Source organism: Malania oleifera, chromosome 4 (genome assembly GCF_029873635.1).
Source record: "Malania oleifera isolate guangnan ecotype guangnan chromosome 4, ASM2987363v1, whole genome shotgun sequence".
In the NCBI taxonomy this organism is placed as follows: domain Eukaryota; kingdom Viridiplantae; phylum Streptophyta; class Magnoliopsida; order Santalales; family Ximeniaceae; genus Malania; species Malania oleifera.
In genome coordinates this window covers 37,916,570-37,934,847 of record NC_080420.1, presented here as the reverse complement: position 1 = coordinate 37,934,847, position 18,278 = coordinate 37,916,570, and the positions used below count along the sequence as shown (strand labels likewise).

Below are 18,278 nucleotides of genomic sequence, written 5' to 3'. Positions count from 1 at the left end.
TTCTCTATATGAAGGCATGCTTTCACATGAGTCACTACATGATTCATCACTAGATTCATCTTATTGTGAGCTAGAGTAGGAATTTACCTCATCATCTCTTGCCATGAAGCATATGTTTGCCATGTCTTGATCGCTTGATTCATTCTATGATTCACTTAAGCTTATGTTATCCCACGTAGCTTTCATCACTTTCTTTTTCTTCTTCCTAGCATCTTTTTTAAGTTGTGGACAATCAGTTTTAATATGTCCAACCTTTTTGCAATTATAACATGTAGGAAGTTCATTCTTTGTTTCCTTTTATCTTGCCTCCTCTTTATCGGATTTTGAACCTTTAAATTTTTGAGTGAACTTCTTACTCTTTTTGAAGAATATTCCATGTCTTCTAGTAATGAAGGCTATATCATCGTCATCTAATTTGTTCTCTTCTTCTTCACTAGAACTTTCTTTAGCAGCCTTAAGAGCTATTAATTTCTTGTGTTTGTTATTTTCAGAATTTATTTCATTTATCACCATCTCATATGTGAGGTGTGATCCTATTAATTCATTAAGGGAGGTGGTTTCAAATTTCTTTCTTCCATAATTGCAGTGGCTTTAGGTTGCCAAATAGATGGAAGTCCTATAAGGATTTTCCGAATCATCTCATATGTAGAGTAGTTTTTCCCTAAGGCATTAAGTGAGTTTATTATGTGGGTGAACCTAGTGTATATAGTAGTGATGGTTTTATGAGGGTTCATCTTAAATTCCTCATACTCGCTAGTGAGTATGTCAATTCTACTATCTTTTACATCTACCATTCCTTCACAGGTTATTTCAAGTTTATCCCATATTTCTTTGGCCGATTTGCAGCACATAATTCAATTGAACTTATTAACATTTAGAGTACAATATGGTGCATTCATAGCACTTGAATTTACTTACAACATCTTTACATCGTTATCGGTCATCTCTTTTTCTTCCTTAAGTATTTCTTTATTATCCACGATTTTAGTGGGGATGAGGTCACCATGTGTGACTACTTTCCAAGCGTTCCAATCCATAGTTTGTAAGTATATTCTCATTCGTTGTTTCCAAAAGGTGTAGTTAACACCGTAGAAGATAGGTGGTCTAGATGAGGATTGACCCTCAGCAAAGAGAGGTACACTTAGGTGTGCCATAGGGATCTTTATGTAGCTTCTAGATTAGGATTTGCTACAACCTAGGGCTCTTATACCAATTGAGAAATTAGGTATACTCCCAAGAGGGGGGTGAATTAGGATTTAAAAAAAAAAAAATCTTTGTTTGCTCTGTTTTACAAACTCCTTAATTGAATTTCAATTTCAGCAATATTTTCTTTTAGTAATTAATCAACCTTGTTCTATTGATAATCAATTCAAATTCAATTCTTTAATATTGAAACCCTGTTGGTAAATTCAAGAATCAAGTTAGAATAGTTTGGAAACAAATATCAGGTTTTAAACTCAAACTTAGAATTTATTCCTTTACTTTAATCAATGAAATATAATTTTTAGAGGTTTGGTTTTGTAATACTTTAAATTCAAAATACCTTTCAGCTGTTGATATTTAAAAATCATAACTTTATTTAATATATCAAACCAATAAACAATTTATACTATGCTGATTTTAAATATGGATCACAAACCAAGATTCCAGAAAAACCCAAAATTTAGCAAGATGTAAAGATCATACACGCATGTAATATTCTTGCAAAAAATTAAAGAGTATGGAGAAGAGCTGAGAACCGGATTTTTACAAGGTTCGGCTAGCAGCCTACGTCCTTGCCCCAAGCAATAGCTGTGAGGACTTTCCTTTCCAACCTTTTTATTAGGCAAAGTTACAACCTCTCTTCTTCTCAAGTGGAGATCCCTCTCTAACAAAAATACCCTTTTTTGCTAGTCAACGATCTAATACCCCTGAATCATCAAAACAATAACAAAGAAACAAACTAAACTCGATGTTAAAGCATATTTGTACAAATAAAGAGCAATATACTTTGGCAAAATAACAATATAACGATTGAAACTCAAGTAAATATCACCATGATTCTATCTTAAGTTGAAAAATCTCAGTGAAAGAGCAAGAACTGTGAGCTTTTATTCAACAAGAACTTAGCAAAAAACTTTTCAGAAAAAGTATTCAGTAAGATAACTTTGAATGTATAAGAATTTGATTGATTGTTGATTATTAGCATGTTTGATTCTTGGGTGTAACATGCATTTATAGATAGAAAAAGTAAATTTTCGTATTTTCTAAGTTACTTGCAGTGTTTCCCAAGTTTTCTCAAAGATTGGAGACCAAACAATCAAATTTGAAAACTTTCCCTCGCTGTTTTAAATTTAAAAATATGTTCATTAGTCGACTGAGATATCGAGGTCAATCGCTTGTGCCTTTTGAGTTCAGCGTATTATTCAAACACAGAATGGGGTCAGTTGCTTAAGCCTACGAGGTCAGTTGCTTGTCTCTATTATGTTTGTTCAAATTTTTAACAGCGTAAAAGTATCTGTAGCCTGATGAGGTTTCCTCAATCACCTGATCTTGTTTTTTTTGTTCAATTTATTTAGCATATAGATTTCAGTCGCCTGATGGTAGCACATCAATCGCCTGTCCTTGCAAAACATATGCTTTTAAAAAACTTTGTTTCTAAAAACTCTTTAGCTTTTTTATTTGGCATATTGAATTGAGACTTGAAAATATTTTTCGGAATTTTCTAAAACAGATCTCTAAGTCAATAATAATTCTTAAGAGTTTCAAACATTTATATTGAAATTTTTGAGGTACTTACATGAGACTTCTTAAGAACTATGACTTTCTAATCACTAAGTCTTCCTGCTTTGCTTCCACTCTTTATGTTTGATTTGACTTCGTGCTTCAATAGTCTTTAGCTTCATCATGCCTTCTAACTTTAAGTTCAAGCTTTCAAAAGTCTTGTCAAGCACTTGATCTTGATCTAAAGTACTTGAGTTCTGAAACTTCACTTAACCAAATATGTTAAGTTGTTTTGATTTATTATCTTCAAAACAAGATTCTAAACCTTGTTAGACCAACAGGGATCTTTCAAGGCTTGAGACACACATATGTGCTCAATAGGTTAAGGAAGAGGGTGTCTAGTGGCAAGGTAAAGTTTTTTGGGTCTATGAATATTATTCATAGACCGGGTAGTTATACCATGAGTACGGTTGGATCGAGCCAAAGATATAGGTTTGGTAGAGAAAGGGATTACCTCTGGTAGAGAAGGTGTAAGGGAGGGTGATGAAGACCGGGAATGGGAAGCTGGATCTACAGGAGAGTTATCTGTCACAGTGGTAGGAGAGGAGGGTATTTGTCTAATGGAAGGCACTGCTGGAATGGAAAGATCCTTTGTGTTAGCACCTGAAACTGACAGAGAAAGCACAACAACATGAGCAGAGAAAGAAAATGGAAAAACACATTCATCAAAAACCACGTGCCTAGAAACATAAATGTGAGAGGTAACAAGATCCATACACCTATAGGCACTCTGAGAACTCGAGTAACCGAAAAAGAAACAAGGCGTAGATTTTGGTTGAAGTTTATCAATGTTATAAGGTTTGAGTCATGGACAACACTGACAACCAAAAATATGTAACTTTTTGTAATCGGGGCGATGACCGAACAAATATTTGAAAGGACTTTGATTTTTCAAAATAGGGGTGGGCATACGATTTATTAAATAAATCACTGCCTAAAACCCATAGGACCAATAAGAAGGAGGAAGACTCGCTTGACTCAATAAGGTGAGACCAGTTTTGATAATATGTTGATGTTGGCATTCACTTGTACCATTTCATTCAGGTGTACGTATAAGGAGTAAACTAGCTAATGGAATTAAAGGAGAGAAAAAGACAAAGAGCTTGAAATTCGCCTTTATTATCAGAGTATAAGTGTTTGATGCGAAAACCAAACCTTTTTTCAAGTAGCCCTTTCAATTGACAAAAAATGTTGCAAACATTACTTTTTGTCAAATGGGAAACAACCAACAATATTTAGTAAAGTGATAATCAAACAAGACATCAAACTGAAACCCATCAAGTGAAGTGAAATTTGTAGGCCCCCAAACATCAGTATAAATGTATTCCAGTGGATGAGTGCTAACAAGAAAAATGGAAGAAAAAGACAACTTGTGACTTTTATTGTATTGATAAACATTACAAATGGAAGATGAAGAGACACGAGACACTACTATTGGTAGAGAAAAAGTACAAATAACAAAATCAACTACTTTATTTGACAAGTGCCCAAGTCGTATATGCCAGGTGTCAGCTGTAGTTTGTTCACCATTAAGTGCTACATAAGACACTTTAACATAATACTCCATCAGCATTGGATAAACCCCATCCTAACATTCACTGAGAAAAAGAGTCGCCCCTGTGCTCTGATCCTTCACAAGAAAATAAAATGGGTGAAACTCAAGATAGACATTATTGTTATGAGTGAAATTATGAACGGAGATTAAGTTTTTGTGAATATTAGGAACACAAAGAGTATTAGAAAATTTAAAAGGCTTCGAGGTAGAGGGAAGAAACATAGAGCCAACACGTGTGACTCGCAAACCTAAGCCATTGCCAATGACGACCTCATATGTGCCATTATACTCCGATTGAAGAGAGAGATTGGCAAGATCGAAGGTGATGTTGTGAGGAGTAGTGGAATCCACAAGCCACTTTTCGTTAGTGGGCACATTGGTAGCAGCACAATTTACAGACTTCACTTTTGAAGCTAAGTAACAAGTCTTGGCCAAGTGGCTGACTTTGTCGCACCGCTGACAAATGATATGGGGCTTACCAAACCGCTCCCTACTATTATTGCATCCAAAGTTGGGGCGACGCTGACCAGAGGAACCAGGGCTAGAATGTTGGTTACGGTTAAAAGTGGAAGTTAAAGTGCGGTGCTGAGTGGAGTTCGCAGTGGCAACTAAGATACCATTGGACACGTCAACATGTCATGAGTAACTTTTATGGGTAACCAATAGATCATAAAGCTCCTCAAACGTAAGAGAAGTCTCATGTGCCCTAATAGGCATTGCAATCTCATGGAATTCAGGGACAAGACCATTAAGGACATACAAAGTAATGTCATCTGCTGAGATCGGAGAGAGTCATCACAAGTTCATCAACTAATACCTTGATGGCATGGAGATACTCTGAGACTGAGCAGGACTCTCAACTCCTACTAAAGTTGCATAACATGAGTGCATGAACGATTGGCGTACAATGGTTGCAACTTGGACCAAACATCATGAGTAGTGGTTGAAGCGGCAATGAGCAACATGACCGACTTGGAGATAAACGCAAGGATGGCGTGAAGGATCAACTTATCTTGCTGAAGCCAATGCCAGAAAGATAGATTGGAGACACCGAAGAGGAGGTGCTAAGAGAAAGGGTTCGTGATGGACAAGCGATTGAATCGTCAAGATAGCCCTAAAGGTCATATCCAATAAGCAATGACGTCAGTTAGGCATGCCAAGAAGGGAAATTGGAAGGGGTAAGCTTCAAGGGAAACTGTGAGCCGACATTGATGGCAATAAGAGGAGAGTTTCCACTGCCAGGAGTGTCGAGGGTGGTGACAACAATGGACTCAGAGGAAAAAACCATTAGAGAAAGAAAAACTTGTTAGAGAAAGAGCTTTGATACCATATAGAAAATGCAGGATACTTTCATTGATGTAGAGATGTCCTATATAAAGGACTTGTACAAGATATAGTTGTTACAAATTCAAATACAAATTCAAAAGAATTTAAATACTAAATCAAAGAAATTTGAGACTATCAAATACAAATAAATATCCAAGAATACAACTGAAGAATCCTAGATCACCGCAGACTATTGAATAATATCTAATCTTCAAGTATTAGGATTCTCGGTAATTTAGCAACAGGCATAACCGTCAACGGTTTGGTGAAACCGTCGACGATTTACTCACATCAAACATTCTATCCTCAAACTGCTGAAGCAACCATCAAGGGGTTTATTGAAACAGTCGACGGTTTGCTAGAAAACGATATGTTGGCCTCGGTGGCTACACTATCATATTTAATGTGTTTTGATGATATTAACCTATTTGTTGTTCCTAGTGTATTTCATCTTTGCAGATCATGTTTTGTACAGGTTCAAAGGACAAATACATGAAGTATTGGTCAAAAGGCGAAGATCGAACCGAGTAGACGTCAAGTAGGAAAGATCATATGAACACTCACTTGAAAAGGACCCAAGCACAACCAAAGAAAAACTTAATATAGAATTATTTGTAAATGGGTATGTTTGAGGTAGTATTCGTTTTAACTCTTGTAGTTTTGTTTCTTGCCTGAAATTTGAGTAAAAGTTAAGCAATTGCACATGCATACTAGGACACATGAGTTTATAGGATTTCACTTAAGACACATACTCAACTTTCATAGTTTTTAAAGTTAAATCAAAGATTTTATCAAAAGAATCCTCAACTCAAAATATGTTCTCATAAAAGACAAGTTTTTAACATCCTAGTATTATAAACAGTTACATACTTAGCCTCAGTTTTGACAAAACAAGTTTATGTCCTAAAGACTCCAGAAAAAACAAGTTTATTTCTATATATAGGACATACTAACATATAAGATATCAAAATGAATTTTAAAATGTATTTTCATAAACAAGATATCTTATATTCAAAGGAAAGCTCATAAGGATAAGTTTTAAATTATATTAGTATTATAATCTTTTACAAACTTGGTCTTGGTTGGGTTTAAAACCTCAGTTTTGCACCTTTCAAATTTCTTGAACACCCTTTGGTGTTTGGGGCATAACTTTTGCTATAAAAGTCCAAAAATGATGATCTTGGTGTCTATGGAAAGCTAAGAAAAAATCCCACAACCTTCATGTTAAAGACGTTTAGGGAAAAATAGTGGAAGGATTCAAAAAACCATCAACGATTTCGTACGGTGTCAGAACACCAACGGGCAAAAAATGGCAAGTTTTCAAAATAGTTTTTTAATAAACCAATGGCCATAAAACGGCTAATAGCCCATTTTTCATATAAATACAAGTCCTTAGACTTGTTCAAGCATGACTTTGATCATTTTAGTGAAAAATATCTTTGAATACAAACCCTAAGCACTTTGCATCTTTGTTTATCATCACAAGCGTTCATTCTCTCTTACTCTTTAATCTTGTATGATTCAATCCTTGAGAGAGTAGTGTGAGGTTTTCTTTGTAATTGATATTAGCTCATTTGAGGAGCATCTTCTTGTATATCATCCATCTTGTTGTAAAAGGTTCTTTATGAACCAAGTGGTGAATTGACATGCAAGGCTTCTTGGTGAACCTCGCGGCTTTTGGTGAGCACGGTAGCGATTTGTTCTCAGGTGTAAGGCTTCTTTGTCGGTGAAGGAGTTTATAGTGGATTTTGGAATCCTTGAGTTGGTCTCAAGACGTGGACGTAGGCTTGTTGCAGAACCACGTAAAAGTACCAATGTTGATCTTCTCTACCTTAACTCTTTATTATTTGTCATGTGCATGATTTACATTTGATACATTGTGATATAATTACTTGAATCTTGCCAAGAATTTTATTTTGTAGAGAAAATCAAAATGTGCGAAATGAGTCCATTCACCCCCCTTCTGACTCTATAAACTCCCAGGCCGACAAGTGGTATCGAAGCATACCACCCTACTTTCAATTGGTATTATAGCGAAGCACTTGCATTTTTTGGAGTAAAATTCAGAGCGTAAAGATCAAAATGGAGTATCTGGTGTGCACCTCTTCCCAAGGACAATCCGTGACCAAACCCTCGATGCTCAACGGCTCCAACTACCCGGTATGAAAATATAAAATGGTCATCTTTATTTAATCATACAACTTGGAATTATGGAAGATCATCTCCAAAGGAGACTACATCTTCAAAAATGAAGAAGGGGAACTAAAAGAAATAGAGGAGCTATCAATATGTGAAAAGAGGTTAGTAGAACTGACTTTTAAAGCAAAACATTTCACTTTTTTTTCTTTAAATGATGATGAATTTAGTCGTGTTTGCGGATGTGAAACCGCAAAAGAAATGTGGGATTTGCTTCAAAGCACCCATGAAGGTCCTAGGAAAGAAATGGACTTCACCTTTGATTCATGTTGCACTACTCACCAAGACATATTTGGAGAAGCACATTCATGCTTCATGGCCAATGAACAAGGGGAAATTAGTTCGGATGATGATGATAAATATACTCCTTATGATGAAATAGTAGAAAATTGTGTTAAGTTGTTTACTGAATTAATTTTAGTAAAAAGAAAGAACAAAAATATTAAGAAAGAGCTTGTTTTATTTAAACAAAGGAAATCTACTTGAAAGAAGAAAATGATTCCTTTAGAAGGGGAAAAGAAGAGCTTATTGAATATACTCAAAAAGAGCATAAAATTCTAAAAATAAAAATAGAAAATTTGGAAAATAAATTGTTAAAATGCAAAGGAAAAGAACCTTACCTTTGTTCTACTTTAAAAGAAGAAAATAGCTCCTTGAAAAAGGAAAATGAGGAGCTTATTTCAAAAGCTAAAAAAGACCATGAAGCTTTTCAAGATGAAGTAAAAAAATTGAAAATCAAATTGGAAATGTTTTGAGAGAAAACACACTCTTGAAAAAGAAAGAAGAAGATCATGGTAAAGTCACAATAGGAAAAGAAAACTCCAAAAAGTTTTTGGGAGTTAAAAGAAATAGTCCTTACAAAAGGAATTTTAAATCCTCTTATAAATCACAAAGTTATGCCTCCTCAAGCAAAAATAGTTCAAATATATTGAAACCAATATATTGTGAAAAAAAAAGGTCACATAAGATATTTTTGCCTTTGTAGAGGTGCTAGAGGCAAAGAAAGGAAACTTGAATGGGTAATGAACAAAACCAATCCATTGAGACCCAAGGAAGAATGGGTGCCTAAACAAACTACTTAAGTCTTTTTGAAATTCTTTAGAACCTAGGATTAGGAAATAGGTTTTAGGTAATAATACAGAGGGAATTTGTGACTAAGATTGTGCTCAAAGTATAAAAATCCCAGATTATGTATTTTAAATTATTTGATTACTTTGCTAGGAACTTTTGAAGATCAAGTCAATATTGATGAATTCAAATAATGAAACCAATATGATTTTTTTTTTTTTTTGTATATATCTTGTTAATTGGTTTATCTCTTTTAAAAGTATGGACTATTGTTTATGGGATGAAAAAGCATGCACTCAAAGATTATTCCTTAGAAATATATATATTTTTTTTGAATGGCATAATTTGTTTTGATGATATATGCTTAAGTTTAAGATACACAGTAAGGTTATCTAAAGCATAGCGTAACATATCTCATACATGAAGTTGAATTTTAGTAAAGTGAATCACACCAACAAGTGGTATCACCACCATGGAAACTAATCTTAAGGGGGAGAAAATGTTTTAGTACCTCTCCTTTTGATGATGATCAAAGGGGGAGAAGTTTTGTGGTGCTAGGGAGAAATGTATGTGGGGGGAAAATGCATATGGTGATATGAAAGTTTAGCTTGCTTATTATTTTTTCTTAAACGAACTTTCTACTATTGTTTGCATGTTGAAGCTCCAATGGAAATGTAATGTTTTCATGCCTTATATGCATATAGTAAGAGGGAGCAAATTTTTATCTTATTTAACAATATGCATAAATTGAGAGGGAGTTTTGATTTATACCTTATAAAGAACACCAATGGTTTGCCATCATAAAAAATGGGGAGATTGTTAGCCTAAGTGATTATGTGATATTTATTGTTATATTTTTTTCATGATAACAACTCATTAGTGGTTTTAGGTGAACTAATCTTTGCATATCAAGCCATGGTAAGTCAAACACAAATGCAAAGATTAAGTAAATTCTTAATAGGTTAGACATCATCAAAAAGAGAGAAATTGTTAGTTTGGGTGGCTATGCTATTATACTTAATGTGTTTTGATAATATTAACATATTTGTTGTTCCTAGTGCATTCCATCTTTGCAGATCATGTTTTGTACAGGTTCAAGGGATGAATACATGAAGTATTGGTCAAAAGGCAAAGATCATACCGAGTAGATGTCAAGTAGGAAAGATAAGATGGACACTCACTCGAAAAAGACCCAAGCACAACCAAAGAAAGAATTAATATAGAATTATTCGTAATGGGGTGTGTTTGAGGTAGTATTCATTGTAACTTTTACAGTTTTATTTCTTGCATGATTTCTAAGCAAGAGTTAAGCAATTGTACATGCACACTCGGACATATGAGTTTATAGGATTTTACCTAAGACACAAACTCAACTTTCATAATTTTCAAAGTTAAATTAAAGAGTTTATCAAAAGAATCCTAAACTCAAAATATGTTTTCATAAGGGATATTTTTTTTAACATCCTAGTATTATAAACATTTACATACTTAGTCCCAGTTTTGACAAAACAAGTTTATGTCTTAAAGACTCAAGAAAAACAAGTATATTTCTATATATAGGACATACTAGCATATAAGATATCAAAATGAGCTTTAAAATGTACTTTCATAAACAAGATATCTTATATTCAAAGAGAAACTTATAAGGACAAGTTTTAAATTATATTAGTGTTATAATCTTTTACAAATTTGGTCATAGTTGGATTTAAAACCTCAGTTTTGCACCTCTCAAATTTCTTGAACACCCTTTTGTATTTGGGGCATAACTTTTGCTAGAAAAGTCCAAAAATGATTATCTTGGTGTCTATATAAACCTAAGAAAAAATTTCACAACTTGCATGTTGATAACTTTCAAGGAAAAATAGTGGATGGTTTCGCACGATGATAGAACACCATTTGGTGAAAAACGACTAGTTTTCAAAATAGTTTTTTTTAATAAAACCCCCAACGGTCATAAAAACGACTAGTAGCCCATTTTGCCTATAAATACAAGTTCATAGACTTGTTTAAACATGGTTTTGATCATTTTAGTGAAAAATATCTTTGAATACAAAACCTAGGCACTTTGCATTTTTGTTTATCATCACAAAAGTTCATTCTCTCTTACTCTTTAATCTCGTGTGATTCAATCCTTGAGAGAATAGTGTGAGGTTTTCTTTGTAATTGATATTACTTCATTTGAGGAGCATCTTCTTGTATATCATCCATCTTGTTGTAAAAGGTTCTTTGTGAACCAAGTGGTGAAGGTTCTTGGTGAACAGATGTGCAAGGCTTCATAGTGAGCACAATAGGGATTTGTTCCCAAGTCTAAGACTTCTCCGCCGGTGAAGGAGTTTATAGTGGATTGTGGAATCCTTGAGTTGGTCTCAAGGCGTGAACGTAGGCTTAGTGCTGAACCACATAAAAATACCGGTTTTGATTTTCTCTACCCTACTCTTTATTATTTGTCTTGTGTATGATTTACCTTTGATATATTATGAAATAATTGCTTGAATCTTGCCAAAAATTTTATTTTCTAGAGAAAATCAAAATATGTGAAAAAAGTCTATTCACCCCACTCTAACTCTATATACTCCCAGGCGGACGAGTGGTATCAAAGCATACCACCCCACGTTCATGATACAATATCCTTAATATTGTCCGCTTTGACCTACTGGCTTCACGAGTTTGACTTAAAAGGGCACCTCATTTAGTTGGAGCCCAAATCCTCCTTATAAGTTTAAAATCTCCCTAGTACACATCCGACATAGGACCATGACAGACTCTCTCGTCCAATCTCTGATGTCTTCATCAGTGTGATTTTTATAGCACACATCCGATGTGAGTTTGTGACATGCCCTTATGTCTAATTTCTGACATCTTTGTCAGCGTGATCTCCTTAGTACATATCCAATGGGAGACCATGACATGCCCTCTTATCCGATCTCTAATGTCTTTGTCAACATGGTTTACCTCTGTATAGGATCCACTCACATGATAGTACCCTTAGGACGGATCCACTCATATGATGGTAATCTTAGGGAGGCTCTGATACTAAATATAACAGTCCTGAGCCCAATTCCCATAAGGTATTGTTCACTTGGCCCACTGGCCTCACATGTTTGTCCTATAAAAGATGTCTCACTTAGTTGGAATTCAAAACCACCTTATAAGTCCAAAATCTCCCTAGTACACATGATATGAGACTGTGACACATAGGTTGGACACTGATCCATATCCGTAAATCATCAACTAGATGGTTGCAAGTGAGGAGATGGCATTTAAGATTGATATAATAATTGTTTGCTTCAACTATACAATGACAACATGCAGCAAGAAATAGGTCAAAACAGATTCCTGAGTGCCAGAGAGCTACTAGAATGCTATTAGGGGCTCTGAAATTGCACAGAAAAATACAGAGAATAAAAAAAAGGAATAGGTTTGCAAATAATTTGTGTAATGTGGAAAAATCCAACATGCAACAATAAAGTTGGATGACAGTGAGCACTAGCTATAAATAGTAAATATGAATAGATATCATAAACCGCATGCATGAACATATGAACAATGTGAATATGGCTTATTATATTTCGAAAGAGATTGAAGCTTTCTCTTTTCATTTACAATAATAACAAATTCATTAAAGTTTAATAAAATATAACCTAACCATCTAAAAGACAAAACACACCTGCCCATTATAATAATTACATAGAATCTAATTTGGCATCCATCCCCCTAAAAGTTTATCAACTCTACTTCTCACCCAAGTTGATGGATTTGTACCGACTTCCCATCCAAACATTAATATTGCCTTGTCAACACTTCAAACCTATTAGATTTTTTATGAACCAAAATAAACTTTTATTTAAAACATGACGGAGAGCTCTTACAATTCACATCCTACAACAGAAAAAGAAAAAGAAAAAGAAGAAGAGCAGCTAATAAGCAAGGAATTTTGGAACATGACAAAGTTATAAACATAAAACTTGTTTTTATCGTTTCTAGGATTACGATTAAACAGGCACAGTATTTCCACGCTCCACTGCTTTTATGAGACCTTCAAACGACAGCTACCAATAATAACTAACCTTCCGCATTCAATTTTGTTTCCCATCAACTCAGAGCACTGAGAAAGCTCCAAAATTCTTTTTATTGCTCATAATACGGCCAATTGGAGTCCAAAAGGGTCAATGTTCTTGCAGGGTCTGATTCCTACATCAGCTCCATTCATTAACAACCTATCAACAGTTAATAAGCTGTCCTTCAATTACCTTCACACCTAACCAGCGACTTTTCACCAAATGCACCTTCGCAGCGACTGCGAACCGAGCTCGCCAGCGCTTGTTGGGTTCGTTCCTATCCATATGCCGATGGGCTGCTTTCATAAACCATTAACTACACGCCCCACCACATTGAACGACATGGGGAGAGCTTTCATGACCACCTACAGTGGTTGAGTGCTCCACTAGCATCCTAATGGCAATCATGCGATCCAACTATCTCTCTCTTTTTCTTTGCTGGGAAAGATGTCTCAACTTTGTGTTAGGAAAATAACTAGCTAGCTAGAACAATGAGCATCCCTATTTTGCACCGCCCAAACAGGAAACAAAAGTTCTTGAAGACCTTTTTTAACTGTAACGCACTTTTTCATCCGAATTGAGCCCAAGCATATTTCTTTTCCCATTTGTTCTGCTCGCACCCCTTTGAAATTGCATATCTATGCGTTTTTATTTTGGGTCAGAAAAGTTTTCACCTAAGGTTGGCAAAAATGGAAGTTTAGAGGGGGAGGATAAAAAAAAAAAAAAGCCAGAGAGAAGAAAAGGAAGAAAGAAAAGCAGCTCATCACTTTATTTGTAAGGCTATGAAAGTAGCTGCAGATCCAGTATTTAAAGCTCTTTAAAGGCTCCATTTGGATTAAAATTTTGTGAGAAAAGAAAATAATAAAAATCAATTTCCTAATGTAGTTTCTATTTTATCTCAAAGATGATTCTGTTTTTTTAAAAAAAAAAATCTATTAAAATATGATTGAACAATTGGGAAAATTAAAGGCATGCGAAAAGTGAAATTTTGTTCCTTGATTTGTTACTTTCTTCATTGTCTCTCTCATTTCCCGCTTGCGAAACAAGAAAAAGTGCCGAGCTCCAAGTAGAGAGTAGAGAATTCAGGTTAGGTTCGATTCTAGAAGTCAACAAGCATAAAAGGGCAGGGCATAAAATATTATCTCGTGTTCTTGCAGTGAAGACCTGAAATTCGCCAGGGAATAGGGAGGAGGCTTAGGTGTCAGCTCATATCAGAGGCCCACAAAGCCAGTGGTGCGAATAAAGAGCCGAGCAAGATTGAAACTTCGATTCAGTGATGATATTAATGGGGTACCGCAACAAGGACAGATTTTTTTGATCATGCCAACGCCAACTTCACACCACCACCACCACCACCACCACCATCTCCATCTCCATCTCCACCACCACCATGAACAACCTTCTGCCCATCCACCTGCTCTGTCTTCTCTTCCTCTCCATTCACTTCAAAACCTCCATTGCATACACTCCACCGGAGAGCATAGCCATAAACTGCGGCAGCCCCGCCGGAACCGCAGCCCAAGATGGCCGGACCTGGGCCGGAGATAACTCCTCGGAACTTTTATCCTCAGAGGATCTCAAATCTTCTTCCACCTCCAAAGCCTCAACCCAAGACTACGCCCCACAAATTCCTTACATGACTGCTCGCGTTTCCCAGTCCAAGTTCACTTACACTTTTCCCGTCGCCGGCGGCCCCAAATTCATCCGCCTGCACTTTCACCCAGCTTCCTACTCTTCCACCAACGCCTCTAATTCTTTCTTCTCCGTTACTGCTAATATTCACTACACCCTCCTCCACAATTTCAGCGCTTTTCTCACCTCCCGTTTTCTCAAACAAACCTATTTCTACAAGGAGTTCTGCCTTAATGTAGAACCAGAGTCGGGATTGAGCATTAGTTTCACTCCATCTCCAGGATCTTTTGCATTTGTAAACGGAATCGAAGTCGTCTCAATGCCGTCAAATCTCTACATGCAAAGTCGAGAAATCCCCATTGTTGGCCAATCTCAAGAGTTTCCTCTCGATAACGTGACGGCCCTCGAAATGGTTTACCGGTTAAACGTCGACGGACAATTCATATCGCCGGTGGAAGATACCGGCATGTTCCGGTCTTGGTCCGAAGACGACGACTATATCATCGGCACGACTATGGGCGGAGACCCATATCATATGGAAGTCGATATTGAGTACACCGTAGTTCCAAACTATACAGCTCCGACGATACTGTACCGGACTGCGCGCTCTATGGGTATGAACCCCGATGTCAACAGGAATTACAATCTTACTTGGTCGTTCCCCATTGATTCCGGGTTCAACCACCTCGTTAGGCTGCATTTCTGCGAGATCGCACCGGAGATTACGACAATTAATGAGAGAGTGTTCCAGATTTTCCTCAATAATCAAACTGCTGAGGATGAGATGGACATTATGGTTTACGCACAAGCTACAGGAGTTCCTATTTACAAAGAATACATCGTGATGGTTCCCGAATTAGGAAAGCAAGGTCTGTGGCTCGCGCTCCATCCCAACTCAAGAACCAGACCAAAGTATTCTGATGCTCTGTTAAACGGATTGGAGATTTTCAAACTCAACAAGAGTGACGGGAGTCTCGCCGGCCCCAACCCGGAACCAATCCTAGATCGGAATCCGCGTCAAATCGAGCCGTCTCTTCCGATGCCGGAGCATCCGAAGAAGATCAGAATGGCGCTGACAATTGGAGCTGCCGTACTGGGAGGGGCTATTGTGTTATACGTTCTACTCTACGCCATTTTCCGGCGACGGACAGCGTTGACGTCCAAGATTTCAAAGAGCAGCGAAGGAACGTCGTGGTGGTGGTGTCCGTTCTCGCCGGCGGCATCGGAGTTGACGAAGTCACAACATCTACCGTCGGGTCTTTGCCGGCACTTCTCGCTGGCGGAGATCAAGTCCGCCACCGACAACTTCAGCGACGCCCTGGTGATCGGTATCGGCGGGTTCGGGAAAGTGTACAGAGGGCAGATCGATGGCGGAGCAACGACGGTGGCGATCAAGCGGCTGAGCGCGTCGTCCCGGCAGGGGGCCCACGAGTTCCGCACCGAAATCGAGATGCTCTCGCAGCTACGCCACCTCCACCTAGTGTCCCTGATCGGGTACTGCGCGGACCATCAAGAGATGATCCTGGTCTACGATTACATGGCCCACGGCACCCTTCGTGATCATCTATACAACACAACCAATCCCCCACTTCCGTGGACCCAGCGGCTGAAGATCTGCATCGGAGCGGCACGTGGGCTCCACTATCTACATACAGGCGCGAAGCACACGATCATCCACAGGGACGTAAAGACCACCAACATTTTGCTGGACGATAAGTGGGTGGCGAAGGTGTCGGACTTCGGTCTATCAAGGTTGGGGCCCACTGACGTGTCACGCACCCACGTCAGCACGGAGGTGAAGGGCAGTTTCGGGTATTTGGACCCTGAGTACTACCGGCGGCAGCAGCTGACGACGAAGTCCGACGTGTACTCCTTCGGTGTGGTGCTGTATGAAGTCTTATGTGCCAAACCACCATTGGATAAAAGCTTGGCGAGGAACGAGATGTGCTTGTCGGAGTGGGCCCGGTCCTACCACAAGAGCGGGAGGCTCGATCAGATCGTTGATCCGTGTCTGAGGGACAGGATTGCGCCGGAGTGTTTGAAGAAGTTCGAGGAGATCGCGTACAGGTGCCTGCTTGATCAGGGAATCGAACGGCCCACGATGGGCGACGTGGTGTGGAACCTGGAGTTTGCGTTGCAGTTGCAGGAGAGCGAGGAGGAGGGGAGCGGGTACAAGGGTGGGACTGACAGTGAAGACAGCCAGTTCAGTGCGTGTTTCGTGAGCGGGAGTACCAATGGTACTGTTGATGGGGTAAGCGGGTCGACCGGTTATTCGGCTATGGGGTTGTCCGGGTCGGTTTTTTCTGAGATCATCACTCCCAAAGGACGGTGAGGATGGGAAGACTACGGGTTCTTGTGTGAGGGCGCGACTACCGGAGAACTAGTAAACATGATTGGCGAACGATAGCGTTTAAGGCGCACGATGTCTCCAGCTAGTCCTATTAATGAGCGACTGTATTGACTGATCATAACGTAGCCTTATCATAATGTAAGTATTGAGTTTGTGCTTTAGAATAGGTGTATGAGAAAAAAAACCTTACGTTATTATATAACATAAGACCAATAAATATAAACATATATACATATAAAATACACAAATAATTATATATTAAAATTGCTTTCATTGACATATTTTTTAAGAGAATCTTTTACACTATATTTGGATAGATTTTAAATTTGAATTTATATTAAATTTTAAAAAATATATATATTATAAATTTATATTAAAATTTATTCAAATACACTCAAAATATAAATTCAAGGTCTATTTTTTTATTTTACACTCATTTTAGTTTTAGAATATACATTAAGTAATTATATATGCATTGCACCCTCATTTTATTATGTGCCCCTGTTGGAATTGTGGCTCATATTTTGAGCGAAACGCATGCATCGGAAAAGTATCGTTAAGTAAAAAACAATAAAGAAGTTTGTAGGAAGAAACTGTCGCCAGTTTGGGCGACAATTTGCTTGACGGTTTCAACATCGAGGGTTAACCGTCGACAATTTCATTGTAACCGTCAAATGTTTCAAATAGATTGCAGAAAGAATGCTCTCAGCTTCAAACCGTCAACGGTTTCGTTCAACGGAAGTTACGAAATTGGCATCAGGAGATGAGTAGATTGGGGTTTTGGAGAATTTTCTTCTGGAGATTGTTACAAAGATGATTTAGATAGCTTCTAAGGTTCTTGTACGCTCAGGGTTTGTATTTAATCAATATTTGTAACCTAAGTTGTAAGCTTGACATTTTGGTGATAGTGAAAATTCAGTTCTTGCTCCCATGGACGTAGCCAAATTGTCGAATCACGTAAATCTTATGTCTTTGATTATTGCTTTCGTTTATTCTCATTATTGAGTGTTTTGCTTGTTCTGTATATTCATCATTGAGTGTGTTCATTACGTGTTTCCGTGATTGACTCAAGTTTATGAGAGGTTTCTGCTACACACTCGCATGAACAATTGGTATCATAGTGCCAATTGCACCAACAATTGGTATCAGAACTATTAGTTCACAATTTCTAGGATCTCTTCGGTGAAGTTCGATGTTAACAATTTCAATGGAATGAGAAATTTTGGGCTTTGGAAGAGGAGGGTGAGGGACTTACTAATGCACTAAGGTATGGTGAAGGAACTATACAAAAAAAAAAAAAGCTGGAAGGCATGGAGGACACAAGTTGGAA

General features: G+C 37.5%; 1 protein-coding gene across 1 annotated transcript; it reads left to right on the top strand.

Annotated features, from left to right (window-relative positions):
• The first annotated feature begins 14,004 nt into the window (after positions 1-14,004).
• Positions 14,005-17,109, top strand: LOC131154280 (receptor-like protein kinase FERONIA). Its single transcript, XM_058106953.1, has one exon. The coding sequence runs from the start codon at positions 14,357-14,359 to the stop codon at positions 16,928-16,930; it is 2,574 nt and encodes an 857-aa protein (XP_057962936.1). The 5' UTR covers positions 14,005-14,356; the 3' UTR covers positions 16,931-17,109.
• The last annotated feature ends 1,169 nt before the right edge of the window (positions 17,110-18,278 follow it).